The sequence below is a fragment of the Rhineura floridana genome, chromosome 2 (assembly GCF_030035675.1).
Source record: "Rhineura floridana isolate rRhiFlo1 chromosome 2, rRhiFlo1.hap2, whole genome shotgun sequence".
NCBI lineage: Eukaryota > Metazoa > Chordata > Lepidosauria > Squamata > Rhineuridae > Rhineura > Rhineura floridana.
This window is the reverse complement of record NC_084481.1, coordinates 14,161,986-14,181,510: the sequence shown is the minus strand read 5'-3', so window position 1 is coordinate 14,181,510 and position 19,525 is coordinate 14,161,986. Positions and strand designations below refer to the sequence as shown.

At 45.0% G+C, this 19,525-nt stretch overlaps 1 protein-coding gene across 3 annotated transcripts in view; it reads left to right on the top strand.

Moving 5' to 3' along the window:
• Positions 1-19,525, top strand: part of ACADL (acyl-CoA dehydrogenase long chain) — a 56,893-nt gene that overhangs the window by 7,511 nt on the left and 29,857 nt on the right. For 2 of the 3 annotated variants that reach the window (XM_061607876.1, XM_061607875.1), the window contains exon 2: positions 18,224-18,385. In XM_061607876.1, coding sequence (XP_061463860.1) covers positions 18,285-18,385 — 101 coding nt within the window. In that variant the 5' untranslated portion in view covers positions 18,224-18,284. Of the gene's footprint in view, positions 1-10,628; positions 10,766-18,223; positions 18,386-19,525 lie in introns of those variants that run through there. The other variant, XM_061607874.1, reaches the window with a different exon arrangement.

The following is a 19,525-nucleotide window of genomic DNA, read 5'->3' as shown; positions in this document are numbered from 1 at the left end:
AAATATTAACCCTTTGTCCGTTTGCAAGCTCCAAGGCTCTAGTGAGGGCAATCAGTTCTGCCTTCTGAGCTGATGTATTGCTCGGCAAGGCTTTAGCCTCCAGAACAGTCCATAAAGTAACCACTGCATAACCAGCCTTTCACACTCCGTTCTCAATAAAACTGCTTCCATCTGTGTACAGTTCCAGGTCTGCATTTGCTAGAGGTTGATCCTTCAGGTCTGGTCTGCTCGAATAAACGCTTTCAATTGTAGCAATGCAATCATGAACGAGTCTTTCTTCCTGTTCTATAGGCATCAGAGTAGCTGGGTTAAACATTTGTTGTAGCCAACTTCATATCCCCTTGGTTGAGAAGCAGGGCCTGATACTTTGTCAATCGACTGGCTGAAAGCCATGACCCTCCCTTAGCATCCATCACCATCAGAACTGAATGCGGGGTGTAAACAGTCATAGATTGTCCCAAAGTCAGCTTCTTTGCCTCTTCCACCAGCAAAGCTGTTGCTGCTACTGCTCTTAGACACACTGGCCATCCCTTGCTGGTCTGATCCAACTGCTTAGAAAAATATGCCACTGGACGTCGCTGTGTACCAAATGGCTGAGTCAGTACTCCACTTGCTACTCCTTGTCTCTCATGTATGAACAGATCAAATTGTTTTTCCAAATCCGGCAGTGGCAACTCCAGGTAAGGCTGGGAATATCCCCTGCCTGAAATCATGGAGAGCTGCTGCCAGTCAGTGCAGACAATAGCAAAATGGACCAATGGTTAGACTCAATGTGAGTCAACTTTCTCTCAAGGCCAGAGTCAGGAGCAAGAGCTTAACTTTCTCTCCCTCCCTGTCTTTCTCTCTGTCTCACTTTCGGACGCTCCTTTGTCCTTACTCCCTGTTCTACCAAAGCTACTGCCAGTAAAGACGCCTTTGTTCTCATTTTCTCTTTTTCCTCTTTTTTTCTTCACCTGGTCTCTGTTTGTGTATACTTTGTAAGCAATCTCAATCAACTGACTGATTGAAATAGCCCCAGCCCCGTCCACCTTTTGCAACTTCCGTCTAATGTCAGAGGCAGCCTGCCCAATAAACAAAGTGGTAAACAGTCTTTGATTACCCTCCTCTTCTGGATTTAAATCAGTAATAATAATAATAATAATAATAATAATAATAAAATTTTATTTTTAGGCCGCCTATCTGGCTGAATGAACGGCCACTCTAGGCGGCGTACATAATTAAAAATATAACATATAATAAAGTTTTAACATATAAAACAATTATAATCCACCAACCTACATCTATACACTGTAAACTAAAATTATCTAGGAGACTTGTATGCCCGCTGAAACAACCAAGTTTTCAATCCTTGGTGGAAACCTACCAGGGAGGGGGCATGGCGAAGGTCGTATGGCAGAGAGTTCCAGAGGGTGGAGGCCACAACTGAGAATGCCCTCTCTCTGGTCCGCACCAGCCTAGCTGTCTTAACTGGTGGGACCGAGAGAAGGTCTTGTGAGGCAGATCTCGTCAGGCGGCATATTTGGTGATGCTGGAGGCGCTCCTTTAGATAAACTGGACCGACACCGTACAGGGCTTTAAAGGTTAACACCAACACCTTGAATTGGGCTCGGTACACAACTGGTAGCCAGTGCAGATCTTCCAGTAAACTGTCTCGCTGTTTTACACAACCTCCCATAAAATGAGGAAGGATCCTCCTCCGGTCCCTGACGTAGTTCATACAGCTTAGCCAAGTTTTTCTGCTTCGGAACTGCACCTCGAATTCCTTCTGAAATTAACTCTTGATATTCCTCCAGCCTCTGTCTTTCAACCCTCACATTTGGATCCCACGGTGGCTCTTTCTCCGGACAATATTCCTCGACCTCCTCTTGAGGGTGCCGCCATTGTGCCTCCTCCCCAGCTTTAGCCACAATCATTCTCGTTTCCTCTGGAGTTACAAAGGAATTCAATAATGCCTGTATATCTGACCAACTTGGTTTACATAAGTCGGTGCAATTCCTCTGGATTCTCCCGGTAGGGACCCATCGATGGTTTCCAGTTCAACAGATCTGCAGTGGAGAAAGGGACATAAATGAGGGCTGGCCCCCCTCCTCCCAAAGCTTGTCTTAAAGGGGCCTGAAGCACTGAACACTCTGAGGCCTTGGAGCAAGTGCGGCTGGCTACTGGGCTGCTCAGCTCCTGGGCACATTCTGCTAGTTCCCATATCTTCCGAAGATTCTCTAGGAGCCTAGGGCCATCCTGAGGGGTGGCTGCCAGATTTTTCTCAGGGGTGCTAGCTAACAACTTACCCCCCCTGAACCCAGTGATGATGCCTGGCTCACACAAGCAGGGGGAGCGGAGGGAGTCAAATCAAAACAAGCGGTGCATTCCTTTGGAGCAACCATGAGCTGTATTTCTTCCTCTTGTACGTCCGGATAAACTTTTTTAACCTCCTTTTTTCCTGCCACAAACATCACACTTCCCATGCCTATGCCACAAGATTTTTGCACATCTTTATCTCTAAACAAACTCATAAAACATTCCACATAAGGTATTTCCCCCCATTTTCCTTCACGCCGGCAAAATAACAACAACTGCAGTATACTGTTATATTGTAGGGATCAATTTTCAGGCCATGTTTCTCCATCCTCGACCTCGAGTGTATATTGAGGCCACCATTGATTGCAAAACATGATCAATTTCTTTTTTATCAGGGGATCCCCTCCAAACTTAGACCAATTAGCAAGGATGTATGCCAAAGGAGAGCAAGAAGGGGTTTTTGACTGGCCTGTACCCATAGTGCCAACCTCTGCTCGGCTCCCAACCTGTGTGGGCTAAGGGGACCTCACAGGACTCGAACCCGGTCTTGCCACCCACAGCGTCTATGCAGTAGGATTTTAGTGTCGACTTCTGCTCGGCTCCCAACCTGTGTGGGCTAAGGGGGCCTCACGGGACTCAAACCCGGTCTTGCCACCCACAGCATCTATGCAGTAGGATTTTTACAGACACTTTTTACTTTCCCCACTATATTTTCCTTTCACTTTTCCCAGGGGAGAAACAATGTAAATATTACTTACCAGGCAGTCCCGTTCCCCTAAGTTGTTGGCCCTTCAGGCGTTGCGCCAATGTGGCACCCACCGGCTTCGTCCACAGCCTGGAGGGAACTTGACTGTCAGTGAAATCACTGTGGCGCCTCGGCCTTGGTTCAATCCATGTCGCTTCTGAAGTCGGAGGACTGAACCGGGCAAAGCTGTATATTGTTTCAGTCACATCCCATTCTGGGGTGCCAGAAACTGTTGTCTCCCAAATGGGTTGGTTGCCCAGTGCGCAGTACAGCCAAATGACCACACCCAGGTTGAAGGGTCCAACAAGCTTTATTTCATTCTGGCCAGAAGAGGTGCAAGGCAATAATTCGCAAACAAGCACACCCCTTATGGGGGGGGTGCTACACTTTTATACAATGCAAGCAAAAATTCATGACACATTCTAATTGGCCCCCTAATGCCATCCTGCCACCTTTCCATTGGTCAATCTTCTAACTTATGCATGCCCATCATTTCTAATGCACCCAGCACATTAATTTCTCCACCCATATCTGCATTCCAAGCTAGCCATCACACAATAGCTTCCCAGCACGTACTTTTAGTGATAAGTTTCAGCAGGGCATGTAACTTCTCTAGGCCTTGTAACATTTAGTTTCTCTTTTGTGCATTTTTCTTAAAAACACTGGCTCTTGAGTCATCAGCCCCACATAGAGCACGTTACAATAATGCGGCCTGGAGGTTACCATTGCATGGACAACAGTAATCAAGCTATCTTGGCCCAGAAATGGCTGCAGCTGTCTTACCAGCAAAAGCTGGTAAAAAGCACTCCTAGCCACTGAGGTCACCTGGGCCTCTAGTGACAAAGATGGATCCTGGAGCACCCCCAGACTACGGACCTGCTCTTTCAGAGGGAGTACAAGTCCATCCAAAAAGCAGGCAACCAGCCAATTATCTGAACTCGGGAACCACCCACAGCATCTCTGTCTTGCTAGGATTCAGACTCAGTTTATTGGCCCTCATCCAACCCACCACCAAATCCAGGCACCAGTCCAGGGCTTGCACGGCCTCTCCTGATTCAGATGTTACAGAGAAATAGAGCTGGGTATCATCAGTGTACTGCTCATTCCAGATCTCCTGATGGCCGCTTCCAAGGATTTCATGTAGATGTTAAACAGCATGGGGGACAAGATGGTACCCTGCGGCTCCCCACAGCACAACTGCCAGGGGGACAAAAGACAATTGCCCAATACTGTTCCCTGAACACGACTCTGGAGACTCTGTAAAATAGTGTTTCCAATACCCATCTCACCAAGTCGGCCCAGAAGGATACCATGGTCGCTGGTATCAAAAGCTGCCAAGAGATCAAGTAAGAATAACAGGGTTGCACTCCCCCTGTCCTCCTGATAAAGGTCATCCATCAGGGCTCCCAAGGCCAATTCAGTCCTGTAACCAGGCCTGAACCCAGACTGGGATGGGTCAAGATAATCTGTTTCATCCAAGAGTATTTGCAATTGCTGCGCCACAACCCTCTCTTGCAATTCTCCCTTCCCCCTGCACAACTTTTAAAGATACAGAAGACCTCTTGGTTGCCAGGCCCAGCCTCCAAGAGGTCTTCTGTAGCTTTAAAAGTTGTGCAGGGGGAAGAGAGAATTTAACGTTGTGGTTTTTCCCATTACACTGTTGAGAAAACCTGCACTCGGCTGAATGTTCTCCTCTTAAAGATACAGAGTTATTCTCAGGCCCTGAGCCTGGCAACCCTATATAGGATACAATTAGGTAAGATAAGGTCTGGTTGCAGCTGTGCCAATCAGTGGGCAGGAGGGGGGAGAGAAAAATATGACCCTTTATAGTACAAAGATGCATCAATCTGGTTAAGGCAAGTAAAATGTGATGCATGTAATACAAGGACTGACCTGCAATCCAGTACTTGGGTTTAATGGGACTTACTCCCAGGCAAGTATGTATTGTGTACACACTTACCTGGGAGTAAGTCCATTGAACCCAATAAAGCTTACTTCTGAGTAGACATGTATTGCATTGCAGCCTTAGTTTCCTTTCCCCCATTTTAATTCTGCCTTCTGTATCTTCACAACAGCCCTGCGAGGTAGGTTAGGCTGAGAGTTAGGGACTGGTCCAAGGCAATAAATAAGCAAAAACAATGATGAGTAAAAATTTAAAATGTGAAAATGCTCATGCTCAGAGTATTTTTGTCGGTGTTTGTCAAGGCTTTGTGCGTGGGTTTCATGTCTATTGTCTCATAATTTCCTTTTGCCTCAAAATGTTGTATTTCATACTGTTACAGATGTTCTTTTTTTAAAAAAAAATTGCCCAAATTCTGTGATTGTTGGTTTTTTTACTTGAGTTCTTTGCATGGTTTAGGGGTGGCATTGCAGGAGATCAGGCTGTTATAGACAGCTGTGGGGCAGGTAGAAATTAAATGGAGTAAGCCTTTTTTGTATGAAAATACAATTATGGGGAAAGCTTCACCTGTGACCATTCTATCTCTCAGACATCTTATTTCTTGTGTGTGCCCCCCTCACTAGACTTATTTTGATTTGTGAATGCCACGACTATTGCCATTCCCTTCCCCCCATTTATCTTTGCAACAACCCTGTGAGGTAACTTAGGCTGAGACAATATTAGGGTTGCCAGGCTCAGGGCCTGAGACTGATCCTGTATCTTTAGGAGAAGAGAAAGTCAGCCAGGTGTAGGTGTTCTTGCAGCACTGTAACGGGAAAAACCACAAGGTGGAATTTTCCCTTCCCCCTGCACAACTTTTAAAGATGCAGAAGACCTCTTGGTTGCCAGGCCTGGCCTCCAAGCAAGACTGCATCGGGTCCTTGATGAAACAGAGCATCCAAGAGCACGACACTGAAGTTGGTTCCTAGTTCCCAGTTCCCAGGTCCTTATTTGCTTGAAAGTTCAAAACGCTAAAAAAGAAGAAAACTTGACAGCTACAGCAACTTCAAGCCAAACTTAACATGTCTCTGAACCCCAAAATATATGTTGGGGTACCCTGTATGGTAGATCACCGTGATTAGGGGTTTCTCCTGTCAAGAGTAACAATACATTTATGCAATCAAAATAATTAGGCTTCTGATATGATCGTAAATACATAATGATGTCATAAAAGTTCCACAGTTCCTTATGTATTTTCTACATAGCTTGATTATTGTTGTTGTGCATAGATGTCCATACCTGTTCCGTATGACCACAAACCATGCCAGGCAGGATGCAGTGGCATCTTGCGGAGGACACTATTCACTTTGCTCAAGTGAATGATTTTTCATAGCCCACAGAAGATTTTGTAGTGGTCACCCCAAATTAGGGAGAGATGCATAATATCTGTCCTCTGTTCCGGGCCTGTCCAGAGCCAACAGACAGCTGGGGGATGCTTGACTCCATACTCTGGCCTTCGATTGCTGCTGTGCAATGCCAGGTCTGTTGCCCAAAAAACATCCCTCATCCATGATGTGATATTGGATGAGAGCGCGGACCTGGCATGTATTACAGAAACCTGGCTGGATGAGGCTGCTGCTCCTATTCTTGCGGCCATGTGTCCGGCTGGGTTCTCGTATGCACAGCAGCCGAGGGTCGGTAGTTGGGGAGGGGGAGTGGCGGTTATTTACCGAAGGTCCCTGGTTCTAACCAGACCTCCTCTCTGTGAGACCAAGGTGGCAGACTGCATGTACTGAAGGTTGGGCCCAAAGGGCAGTCTAGGGATTCTGCTCGTGTACCGCCCACCCCGCTGCATGACGGACTCCCTGGCCGAGGTGCTGGAGGTGATCTCGGCTGTACGTGTACAGTCCCCAAATCTGTTGGTATTGGGGGACTTCAATGTACATTCAGAGGCCATCCTTACCTCGGGACTTCATGGAAACCATGGCTTCCTGGGAGCTGCACCTTATTACAATGGGGCCCACCCATGTAGCCGGTCATGCACTCGACCTTGTATTTGTCTCGGGAGAGGAGGGGAGTGATCTGAAAATTGGGGGTACATCCATCACCCCCTTGTCATGGTCAGACCACTACTTGGTGAGGATGGACTTTTCGGTGCCACAAACCCTCCGTGGGGGTGGAGGACCTATTAAAATGGTCCGCCCCAGGCGTCTGATGGATCCTGATGGATTCCTGAATGCGCTTGGGGACTCTTTGGAGCATGCACACAGCCACTCGGCTGAGACTCTGGTGGAGGGGTGGAATACCACAATCGCCAGGGCATTAGACCGGGTGGCTCCGAAACGCCCTCTCCCCCTGAATAGATGTCAGACGGCACCGTGGTTCACCCCACGGTTACGAACTCTGAGGCGGGAGGTGAGACGGCTAGAGCGCCGGTGGCGGAAATCTCGCTCTGACGATGATCGCACACATGTTAGAGCGGCTGCGGCAGCCTATCATGTGGCAATAAGGGCAGCAAAAAAAGATTTTTATGCTGCCTCTATTGCATCTGCAGAGTGTTGTCCCAGGAGACTGTTCCAAGTGGTCCGGAGCCTGGTCGGTCCAATTGCTCCGGAACCAATGGAACATGCTAAGGTCTCCTGTGACGAGTTTGCTAAACACTTTGCGGAGAAAATCGATCGTATTAAGAGTGTTATTCCGTGCACTGTGGACACAGTGAGCGAGCCAGAGGTGACCAGTGGTGCTCTGGTGGCGTGGGATCGGTTCCAGCTTCTTCCAGCTGATGAAGTGGACAAGGTGCTTTCAACCTTAAAGCCAACCACTTGCTTACTCGATCCTTGCCCATCGTGGCTCATTATGAGCTGCAAAGATAGACTGGGTGAGGGGATCAAGATGGTGGTAAATGCATCCCTCGAAGAGGGAGTAATGCCATCACCGCTCAAGGAGGCAGTAATAAAACCACTCTTAAAGAAGCCCTCCTTGGATCCCCAAGATCTGAACAACTTTCGCCCAGTCTCAAATTTGCCATTCTTAGGCAAGGCGATTGAGCGGGTGGTGGCAAAACAGTTGCAAGCGCACTTGGAGGAAGCGGATTATCTGGATCCATTTCAATCGGGCTTCAGGCCTGGACATGGGACTGAAACAGTCCTGGTCGCCTTGGTAGATGATATGAGGAGGGCGTGAGATAGGGGCGAATGCACCTTCCTTGTCCTCCTTGATCTCTCAGTGGCTTTCGATACCGTTGACCACGTTATCCTCTTGGACCGCCTGGAGAGGTTAGGTATGGGGGGCACTGTATTGCAGTGGTTCCATTCCTTCCTCTCTGGTAGGTACCAAAGAGTGGCATTGGAGGATGAGGTTTCGGATCCTTGGCCTCTCACTTGTGGGGTGCCACAGGGTTCCATCCTCTCCCCGATGCTGTTTAACATCTATATAAAGCCGCTGGGGGCAATCATCAGGAGATTTGGGCTGCAATGTCATCAGTATGCGGATGACACACAGCTCTATCTCTCATTTAAATCTTCACCGAGGTTGGCTGTAGAAACCCTGTCCAAGTGCCTGGAGTCGGTGAGTGGCTGGATGGGAAGGAATAAACTGAAGCTGAACCCTGACAAAACCGAGGTACTGTTTGTGGGAGACAAGGGAAGGCTGGGGGATGTGGACCTGGTGCTCAACGGGGTACGATTGCCCCTGAAAGACCAGGTCCGCAGCCTGGGGGTCATTCTTGACTCCCAGCTGACCATGGAAGCTCAAGTCTCGGCTGTGAGCCGGGCGGCGCTGTATCAACTCCATCTGATACGGAGGCTGCGCCCCTACCTTCCCAACCATCTGCTCCCACCGGTAGTACATGCCCTGGTCACCTCTCGCCTAGATTACTGTAATGCGCTCTACGTGGGGTTACCCTTGAAAACGGTCCGGAAGCTGCAACTGGTACAGAATGCGGCGGCTCGTCTGATTAAAGGCAGCCGCCGGCAAGATCACATCACTCCAGTGCTGAAGGAGTTGCACTGGCTACCGGTTGTTTACCGGGCCCAATTCAAGGTGTTGGTTTTGACTTTTAAAACCCTATACGGTTTTAGCCCAGTCTATCTGAAGGAGCGCCTCCAGCATCGTCAGGGATGCCGCTCAACAAGATCAGCCTCAGAAGACCTTCTCTCGATCCCACCGGTTAAAACAGCTAGACTGGTGAGGACTAGAGAGAGGGCTTCTTCAATAGTGGCCCCCACCCTGTGGAACTCTCTCCCAAACGATCTCCGCCATGCCCCTTCTATGATGAGCTTCCACCGGGCCTTGAAGACCTGGCTCTTCAGGCAGGCTTTTGGGGGTGGGTTAGGTTTTTATTGTTATGGTTTTAAATGTTAACGTTTTAATGTATTGTTTTTATCTTGTACGTCGCCCAGAGTGGCTGGACATCCAGCCAGATGGGCGACTAATAAATTTATTATTATTATTATTATTATTATTATTATTATTATTATTATTATTATTATTATTATTATATATCTTTTCCCCTATTTACTCTTCATTATTTTAGCTGGGAAAGACATGCATCTCATAGGGTACACCATCTTTTTTCCTGGGGTATATGATTTGTCCTGGCCCAGAGCAGATTTTGGGGTGGGCACCCCCAGTTACCTATCTTTTCCTGCGTCTTTTTGTCCATGTTCGTTTTGCCTAGATGCGCTCATTCATGCCTGATGCCCAGCAGAAGCTCTGGGCCAGGCAGGACGCACTGATATCTCGTAGATGACACCCTCCCCTTTCCTGGGGTGTATGATTTGTCCTGGCCCAGAGCAGATGGTGGGGTGGGTAACCCCAGTTACTTATTTTTCCTGTATGTTTTTATCCATTTTGATTTTACATATATGTACTCGTGCGTGCCTTGTGCCAGGCAGGAGCTCTGGGCCGGATGGGATGCAGTGGCATCTCGTAGAGGACACCCTCCCCTTTCCTGGGGTATATGATTTGTCCTGGCCCAGAGCAGATTTTGGGGTGGGCACCCCCAGTTCCTTATCTTTTCCTGCACATTTTTCTCTGGTTTGGTTTTGCATAGATGCCCTCCTCCGTGCCCTGTGCGTAGCAGAAGCTCTGGGCCAGGCGGGACACAGTGGCATCTCATACAGGACACCCTCCCCTTTCCTGGGGTGAATGATTTGTCCTGGCCCAGAGCAGATGTTGGGGTGGGTACCCCCAGTTCCTTATTTTTTCCTGTATGTTTTTCCCTGCTTTGGTTTTACATAGATGCCCTCTTCCGTGCCCTGCGCCCAGCAGAAGCTCTGGGCCAGGCAGGACACAGTGGCATCTCGAAGGGGACACCCTCCCCTTTCCTGAGGTGTATGATTTGTCCTGGCCCAGAGCAGATTTTAGGGTGGGCACCCCCAGTTACTTATTATTTATGATTTTGTGACATCATTATGTATTTACGATTATATCAGAAGCCTGATTATTTTGATTGCATAAAATGTATGGTTATTCTTGACGAGGAGAGTCCCCCGATCACGGTGATCTACCATACAGGGTACCCCAACATATATTTTGGGGTTCAGAGACATGTTAAGTTTGGCTTGAAGTTGCTGTAGCTGTCAAGTTTTCTTCTTTCTTAGCGTTTTGAACTTTCAAGCAAATAAGGACCTGGGAACTGGGAACTAGGAACCAACTTCAGCGTCGTCGTTGCAACACATTTCTTTCTCCACCAGAGGGCTCTCCTAGTTGGTTTATCCGGTTCCTGGGAGGCGAGGAAGCCCTTCAGAGGAAGTTGGAGGCAATATGGCTGCGTCGAGAATGCCTGTTTTGAGCCGAGTTTTGCGGTTGCTCTCCTCGCTCCAAGGAGGGAGAGCGGCTGTCAGGTGAGCGCTTCATTCTAGGCAAGTGCTGCATGCTGAGGGATAGGCTGGGCTGAGGTAGAATAGAAGCCCTCCTGGGGATGGTAGGGTTAGGCATAAAAATGGAACAGGGCAGAGGGAGAGCGTCTTCCACCTGCAGGAAAATAGCGTGTGAGTTTCCCTCTAAAGACAGCCCCAAAATTGGTCCCAAAATTCTCAATACCTGCCTGTCAGTTTTGAGACAGCGAGTCTTAAAAATCTTTGATTCAAAAACCCACTGCTGGAATTATTTCTTTTCCCCTTTGTGTGTATCTCCCAGAGTTCTGAAGAAGAGAGAGAGAATAAACTTTCCCAATGACTTTTGAAAATTTAAAATTCTTTAGAAATGATGAAAAGGATATGCAAAGATTCTCTTGATTCAACTGCCTGTAGTGGTGTGGCTGGCAAATGTTCCGTAGTAGGAATGGGCCTAGATTTGAGGGATGTCTTTTTTGTGCCGTTATTAAAGGTAGTAGCCTCGTTATACCATCAATGGCTGTAGTAGAAGTTGTATTACATGGAGAGTTATTGTCACCTTTTTTTCTAGTATAATGTAGAGATGCAATTGGTGCAGGCTTCACCAGAATTGAAGATGCCACACCATACATGTAAAGCACATCCAACACACATGACTTCCCCCAGTTCATGGAAACTGTAGTTTGTAAAGAGTGCTGGTAATGTACAGCTCTGTTAGGAAAATCACAGTTCCCAGGATTCTTTGGAGGAAGTCATGTGCTTTAAATGTGCTCTGGATGTGCATAACATGTATGCTGTGGATCTGCCTGGTGAAAACTTAACCTGTTTAAATTCTGCCTGCCACACAGCTGTTGAAAAAAACCCCAACCCCTAATTGCTGGAGGGTGCAATTTGGTGCAAATAAGGAGTAAATTGTAGTGTGCCTGAAGTGAACACAAGTAAGCGCTCTAGAATTACAAGGGGAATAAATTATTGTTGGGAATACAAAGGCTAGTGCATGTATCCTCATTTCCAAACTGTGAAGGAGGATATCAAAATCCAGACTTCATACAAGACTGGGAAAAAAGGCTGTGAACTTTGACCTAATTCTTGCTTGTGTGGTGTTATTGAGATAATTACTGTGACATGACAGGACTGGTATTGGAGCAAACCCTTTGCTCTCTTTATCATCAAACTGTGAGAAGGAGGTCAATGCTGGAAGAGGATGGCAAAGGACAATTGCCTCTTGGTCGATTAAATATATTAGTGAAGAGAACCAGACCATCAGGGAAAAGAAGTAATAGGGGGAAAGAAAAACAGAAGTATTCTATTTTTAAAGTTTTATTTATAACTGGGTGGAGAGAGTGCTACTGTTGTACAAGCCAGTTAGTGCATCTTTCATGCCAGGTGAATATTAGCAGTGACACGGTACATGGCCAGAGAATATTTAATTCATGCTAGATGAATAGGGTGGAAAGGTGGTGACAGAGAAGAAAGTGTGAATGGAAGATGAAGGGGAGGATTAACTAATATCCAAAACTAGAGAAAATATAATGGTTTGTATAGTTTGAGAGTTTATTAACTACTTACCATTCAAATATATTGTAGTGGTGTATAAGTAAAAATAAAATACAAAGCTAAAATAAAAATACATTAAATCCATCTTTAATAATATCTAGCAGTGCCACCCTGAAAAAGCCTATCTGAACAAACAAGTCTTAAGGAAGCACTTAAAATAAGAAATTGTTGGCACCAGCCTACCCAGCACTGGAAAGATGCACCCTGGTTGCTAGGGAAAAAAGGAAGGGCAAACCATGTAGATTCCAAAGACTAGGGGAAAAAACAGAAGCAGGAAGAGTGCACTAATAGGGAGGGCAAAACAGCAGCTCTTTAGAACTGCAGGGATTCTTGTTGCCTTGTGTCCAAGCAACTCACTCATCAGTCACAGCTCTGATTGCTCTCTTTGACTAATAACACTGACAGGCTGGCTCATTTCAAATAACTCACTTAGAAGGATACCTGCACATTGTGCTGCACAACATTCTTTCTAGGAGGACTGGAGACTTACTTTAAAAAAAACAAAAGGTCAGATTCTGGGCTACCTGCTGGGAGTGCCACTGAAGGGCTTCATGGGTGCCATGGTGCCTTCATGCGATGGGTTGGTGACCCATGCAAGCTGCCTGCTTTTATCTATTATAGTTCATAGTCTGTAATAAGAAGGTATAATACATAACGCTGTAATTACAGTTTGAGATGCAGCTGATAGGAAAGTTCTGTCATACATTTCTGTGGTTTTTTCCCAAATGAGTGCTCAGCTGTAATGAAACTGGATGACATGTTTTGCTAGAACTGTCACAATGCCATAATTATATCATTTGCTTTAGTGGTTGGGTTTCCAACTTTAGATGTCAGAGATGTGGCATACGTTTTTAATGTTCTCCTCCATTCCTTCCTTGAAAACCTTTCTCATTTACCAGATGTAGTAAGTAGGACTTTAGCTATGTCTTGCAGTGAGTCAGAGAGGAGGGCTGAGGGAGGAAGGAAGGAACAGGTCTGGAGATGCCACATCGTCTCTCATTTTCTTGGCATATTTAAAGATATTTGAAGCACCACTAGACTGCCACCTTTATACCAGTCACTGATGAATAAGGATGAACATAATGTGCCAGAATTCTAAAATGTTTTGCTGCCACTCTTTAACTGTTTCTTCCTGCCTGCACAGTCATTGTCATCCTGTAACGAGAGCACCCTTACCCTCCTCTAGAATGAAATTATTAAGATACCCACCATGAGTGGGAGAAGTAGAGAGAGAGAGAGAGGCCATTTGTTAACATGTTCACAGACAATTACACTACATTGCAACAAGGGACTCGGTTTGTTGAAGTTCTGCTGAGAAGCATTGATAGAGAATAATGGGTAATCCAGTGTTGCCAATAAGGATTTGGATTTACGTCAGTGTCTTCTATGCAGACTTTCCAATCTCAAACTTGCCATAAACATTCATCCCTCCTCTGAGAATTGATCCTAATGGAAGACTCCTCCACTCAAGAACAGACCACTTACCAAAACATTCAGGATATTGGTGATGGAAATTGGGTTTGCGGGGAGGACGACACAAAAATGTGACTATACTTGAAGATGAATCATGAGCATATAACTTTATTTTGGAAAATATTTTCATACTTTGGGTGTGTCTACATAGGCTTCTATATGCCAGTGGAAGCTGATCCAATAGAGCAAATGGGTTATATACGTATCTGCCCCTGTTTGCCTTCTTTTTTACAGCCAGTCCAGAGGGTGACACTGGCTGCCAGTTTCTTCCTCCTTGTCTCAGTGTTGAGCTTGTAGAACTCAGAAGGGAGGAAGATAGGGACAGAACTAGAATTAGTTTGCTTTGCTTGTTGCTGGCTCTGGCTTCATATATTGTTGGTCTCCTGTCTTCACACTGTGAGTCCCAATGGACCACCACCAGTCACTCACTACTGCTTGATGCTGTCTTCTAAAGGTAGGAGAAGCATCAGGATGTAGAAAGGTTTGTTGCTTTAAGAGTTAAACAAGTAATATACTATAACTGAATAGTGAAAAAATACTCCAAAGTTAGTACTGAGTATTTTAATTATTATTTCATCCTTGTTTCATATCATTTAGGAAGTGTGGGTGTCAATTTTGTAACAAATTAGAACCATTAAATTGCTCTGCCCCGTTTTGCAGCCAACATTAATATGAATTATACAGCCACAAGAGTGGCTGTATACTATAGTCAGCAGGGATACTATAGTCAGCAGGGAGTTTTCACATTCCGCAATGTTAAATGGAAAATATCCCCCCATGCCATTCTGAGGCTTCCCATAAGCTCATTTCAAAACAAAACCTTACAAAACTTATAGTTCTGAACTCAGAAACGCTTGCTTAACAACCCTGTCAATTTTCATGGCGACACACAAAACAGTCAGAGAGAATTGAGAGTTCAAAGTCTAAAAAGAGAGAAAAAAACTCAGAGCCCTTTTGGACTTTTTTCTGCGAGTTCTCATAATCTGTTGAAATTCATTAAAAATCAGCCATGTTCACAGAGTACCTGTAATTCTAATACTGACCTTGCCCCATACTCTGACCTTCATCTACTGCAGTTTAAAAGTTAAAAAATGCCTGGTTGATTTTTAATTAATTTAAGAAATTTTGGCTGGAAGCCTATAATAACGCGGGGCATGCTCAGTAAGGACCAACTGTCAGTGTTCTAAAAGCCTCACAGCTGCTGGGCTTGGCTAATAAGAGGGCCACACCCACAGCAGATTTGATTTCACTTGAGACAGTCATGGCTTCCCTCAAAGAATCCTGGGAAGTGTAGTTTGTGAAGGGTGCTGAGAGGAGACTCCTATTCCCCTGAGAGAATGGTTTAACAGCCAGCCACTCTGATTAAAGGTCTGTGAGAGAAACAGGGCGTCTCCTAGCAGCTCTCAGCACCTTTCACTAACGACACTTCCCAGGATTCTTTGAGAGAAGCCATGATTGGCTTTGAGCCATGGCTTTGAGAGAAGCCATGATAAATTGTTTTAAATTGTTTTTAAAAGATGTGTTTTTAAATTTGTGTATTTGTTTTTAATGTTTTTAGTTATTGTAAACTGCCCAGAGAGCTTCAGCTATGGGGCGGTATATAAATACACTAAATATATAGATAAATAAATAATGATTGTCCAAAGTGTAATAGAGGCCTGGTGTGGATGTGGCCAGGGACAGCTTTGTTTTAAATTTGGGTGGGAGGTAGGGTTGCCAGGTTCAGGGCCTGAGACTGATCCTGTATCCCTAGGAGAAGAGAAAGTCAGCCAAGTGCCGGTGTTCTTGGAACATTGTAATGGGAAAAACCACAAGGTAGAATTGTCCCTTCCCCCTGCCCAACTGTGAAAGATACAGAAGACGTCTTGGTTGGCAGGCCCAGCCTGGTCAGTTTTACCTATCCTAATCATGATTGCATAGGAGTATATCCGATTCAACTCAGTAATCATACAAATGATCAGACCTTCCTTTTCCCTCCTTCTCCTTTCCTCTCCCTTCCTCCTCCCCTCCCCTCTTCCTTCTTCTGCCTTCCCTGCCCACTCCAGCCCTCCGTCCCTCCCCCCCCAGTCAGTTTTACCTATCCTGAGCATGATTGCATGGGAGTAAATCCCACTGAACTCAATAAACATGCAAACGACCACATCTGTCCTTCTTCTCCTCTCCCCCTCCTGCCTGCTCCCATCCCAGTCCTCCCCTCTGCCTTTCCACCCCTCCCTCCTCCCCCTCCTCCCTTCCCCATCCCCTGTGCTCAATTTCACCTATCCTAAGCGTGATTGCCTGGTGTGTGTGTGTAAATCCCACTTCTCAATAAACATGCAAATGATCAATCCATTCTCAGCAAACTTGGACAGGATCCCATTTCTTACCTCCCGGATTAAAAAGCAGGGAAATTCACTAATAGGCAAAAAACCTTGCGGTTTAAGAATGTACCTATAGCCCACAGATATTTCTACCAAACTTTACAAAGCAGGGAAATTGGGCAGCTATAGTGAATGCACCAGGGGAGCAGGAGACCTGAACTCCTTTCTGAGATATTGTACTGCCCTACAAAGTTGTCAAAATGCAAACACAATTTGGGTTGGTCCAATCCACTTGCTGTGTAGCTTGGAAGAATTTGGTAACATGTGCCTCTGAGCATATGGTGAGTGGTGGCAACACCTGTAATCAGCCCAAATAATAGAAAGAAGATATGTCCTGTGCTGATCTTGTTTTAGCTGGGAGGAAGCAACATTATTAAGACAGTTGATATAGTTCAGATGGTCATTTTAAATATGTCTGATTTACTTTGCAATTTTAGTGAAGTTCTCTATAGGAAATCATTTTCTTTTGCTTTTGTTTCTATGAATATGTGAAGTACAGCAACACTTTGCAAAATTTATACTAAAAAAACTCCAAACATAATTGTGGAATAATGGCACTGACTTCTGCAAAATAGTCTCCAGTGGACCTCAGAAGTGTCTCAGTTTGCACAAGATAAAACAGTGGGAGGTGAAATATATTCTAGCAAAATTCTATGTGTGCTCTATGTTTTCAATTGATTGTGAACACCTTGCCTTAAATAAAGTGGTTTAAACATAGCAGGCTGAAAACATGCATCCTCTTTTTTCCAACAACTAGAGTCATTGCTGAAGTAGCAGCATATTGTAATCAGTCTGATTTTACATTATACTGCAGTTTCAGGTCCAACTGTTAATGCACCCAAAATAGAAATAGACCATAACCTCCACTTGGAAACAAAAAAGGCTATCTTCACCATCATATGCATTGACCAATAAAAAGGCTTTGAAATTAATAAAAATAAATTTGACACAGATTTCTAGGATGAATAATGAGGGAAATAAAATCTTCTAGTTTAGATTCTCTGTAGAAACATTAGTAACACAGGAAAGAAGCAAAGTAAGAAGAACACCAACAAACATACAAAAATATAATTCTCCATCTTTGGAGATGGCAGGTGTTGCCACCACTCACCATATGCTCACATGTTACCAAATTCTTCCAAGCTACACAGCAAGTGGATTGGACTGTGAAAGACCAACCCAAATTGTGTTTGCATTTTGACAACTTTGTAGGGCAGTACAATATCTCAGAGAGGAGTTCAGGTCTCCTGCTCCCCTGGTGCATTCACTATAGCTTCCCAATTTCCCTGCTTTTTAAAGTTGGTAGAAATATCTGTGGGCTATAGGTACATTCTTAAACCGCAAGGTTTTTTGCCTATTAGTGAATAGCATTAAGTTTTCCCAAATGTAAGGGAACTCAACTGGTTCTAGGGGAATGTTGATCTAAATACCAAACCTTTATCAGTTTAAATTCAAAGTGAACCAGAATAGTTTGGGGTTTGGGTTCAACTGTGATTCAAAGTGTAATGGTTTGCACACTGACAGTTCAGCTTGTAGTCATATAAATTAGCTTTGAAATAGCTTAGATTTCTGCAGAGCACAATGTAGACGTTACAAAGAACATGTGGTGCCACTGAAAAGAGCAACTATTCTCCTCCCTTGCCTTGTAACATTTAGTGGAATGTACTTTGTGCCCTGGTATCGTTATGCCGAACATTTCCCAGCTCCCATTTGATGGAATAGGCTGCTACTAAGGAAACACTTGGTATATAATACATGATGAGAAAGTTGGACTCTCATCAGACCTAGCCAGTATGGCTAATAGTCTAATAGTTAGGGATGATGTGAATTGTATTCCAATGCATCTGGAGAGCACCAGGTTGGGGAAGATTCTTGTGCTGAATTTTACAGAAGGGAAAGGGTGGTGTTCTATACGTGGTTGCCATTTTCAGTGGCAGTTGTTTCTATAACTTCTAGTTCTGCCCACGTTCTACCAGCTATAGCTTGATTGTGATAAGTGTTTTGTTTAGAAACCAGTACAGTATAAATGTGATATTTTTCTTACAGGTACTCTATTTAATTTTATTTAATTTTAAAGGTATATTCAAACAGAAAACCATGATCTGGCACGTCTTGAAACCTCCTCTGCTAAAACGTTAATGGACATTGGAACTCGGAGGATCTTCTCTTCAGATCATGACATCTTTCGGGAAAGTGTGAGAAAATTCTTCCAGGAAGCTGTGGTTCCATATCATGGAGAGTAAGTTAAACATTGCAAATGTTGTGGTGTTGCCTGTTTGTTAACTGGAGTTTGTTCCATTTTCCCCTTCTGTTAGAAGTGACGTTAAATGACATGCCAACTTCTTCTAGGAGAGAAGCTGTTTGTGGTGCCAATAGAAGTTTCCCTCTCAGAGCTAATAGCAACTTTGCAAGACTGTGGGGAAAAAGATGGCGCTGTGGATAGGAGTGTATACTTAAGTGTTGCAGCTTACCTCCCTTTTTTATTGTTTATTCTATCTATTTCATTCTCTTTTATTTGGACTCTGCAACTTATAACTTCTAGCCCACTTCACTGGGAGTGGGAGTTTGAGAGAGCCTTCTATTTTATTGAACTTCTAACGCTCTGGCTGCCGATGACCTTGATTCCTCCACCCGTCTCTGCTGTGCTTAAAATACACTGCAAGAGAAGCAGAAAACAACAAGATATTAGCTAAGTTATCGCCTCCCCCTTCCTTTTATCCTGCTAAAAGACGAATAGAAGTTGAGTTAACTTGCCATTAATAACATCTGTAATTTTATATGAGTGTGAGGGAAGATACTCCCTCCAAGACTAACAGGGGAGGAAGCCTTCCATTTTCTCTCACACCATCCCCGATTAAACAAACATCATCTCTCTAGGCTCTGAAATAACCCTGCTTAACCAATGGTTTATACCAGGGAGAATTATAAGCACCTGGGGCTGGTTCCAGTGACAGAAGATGTCTCAGTTGCTGTTAAGGCCCAACGCCAACCAAAAATTACTGAATTCCTGGCCTTCAAGCAACAAGAAGCTGCGAATTGTGACCCCGCAGCGGCAACAGCTGAGTCTGTCTCCCTAGACTGGTCCCTAGGTTTGTCGTGCAAGTCAAGGAACTTTAATTGGCCCTTGCAGGATGAGGACAGGCAAAGCATAGCAGAAGAGTTGGCAACTGTGGGAGAAGGGATTACAAAATTTACGCCTCAGCAAACACTCAAAATGTGGAACTCACCCCATCCTCCCATCAGCCCCAGGAAGGGCGACTCAAATGCATCTCCCCCACCCTATTCCACACAAAGAAGTAGTAATAAGGATATTGACCATCAACTGCTCTGCAATCAACACGAACTGATCCAGAGCTTATTTACTGGGTGGGCAGGCAAC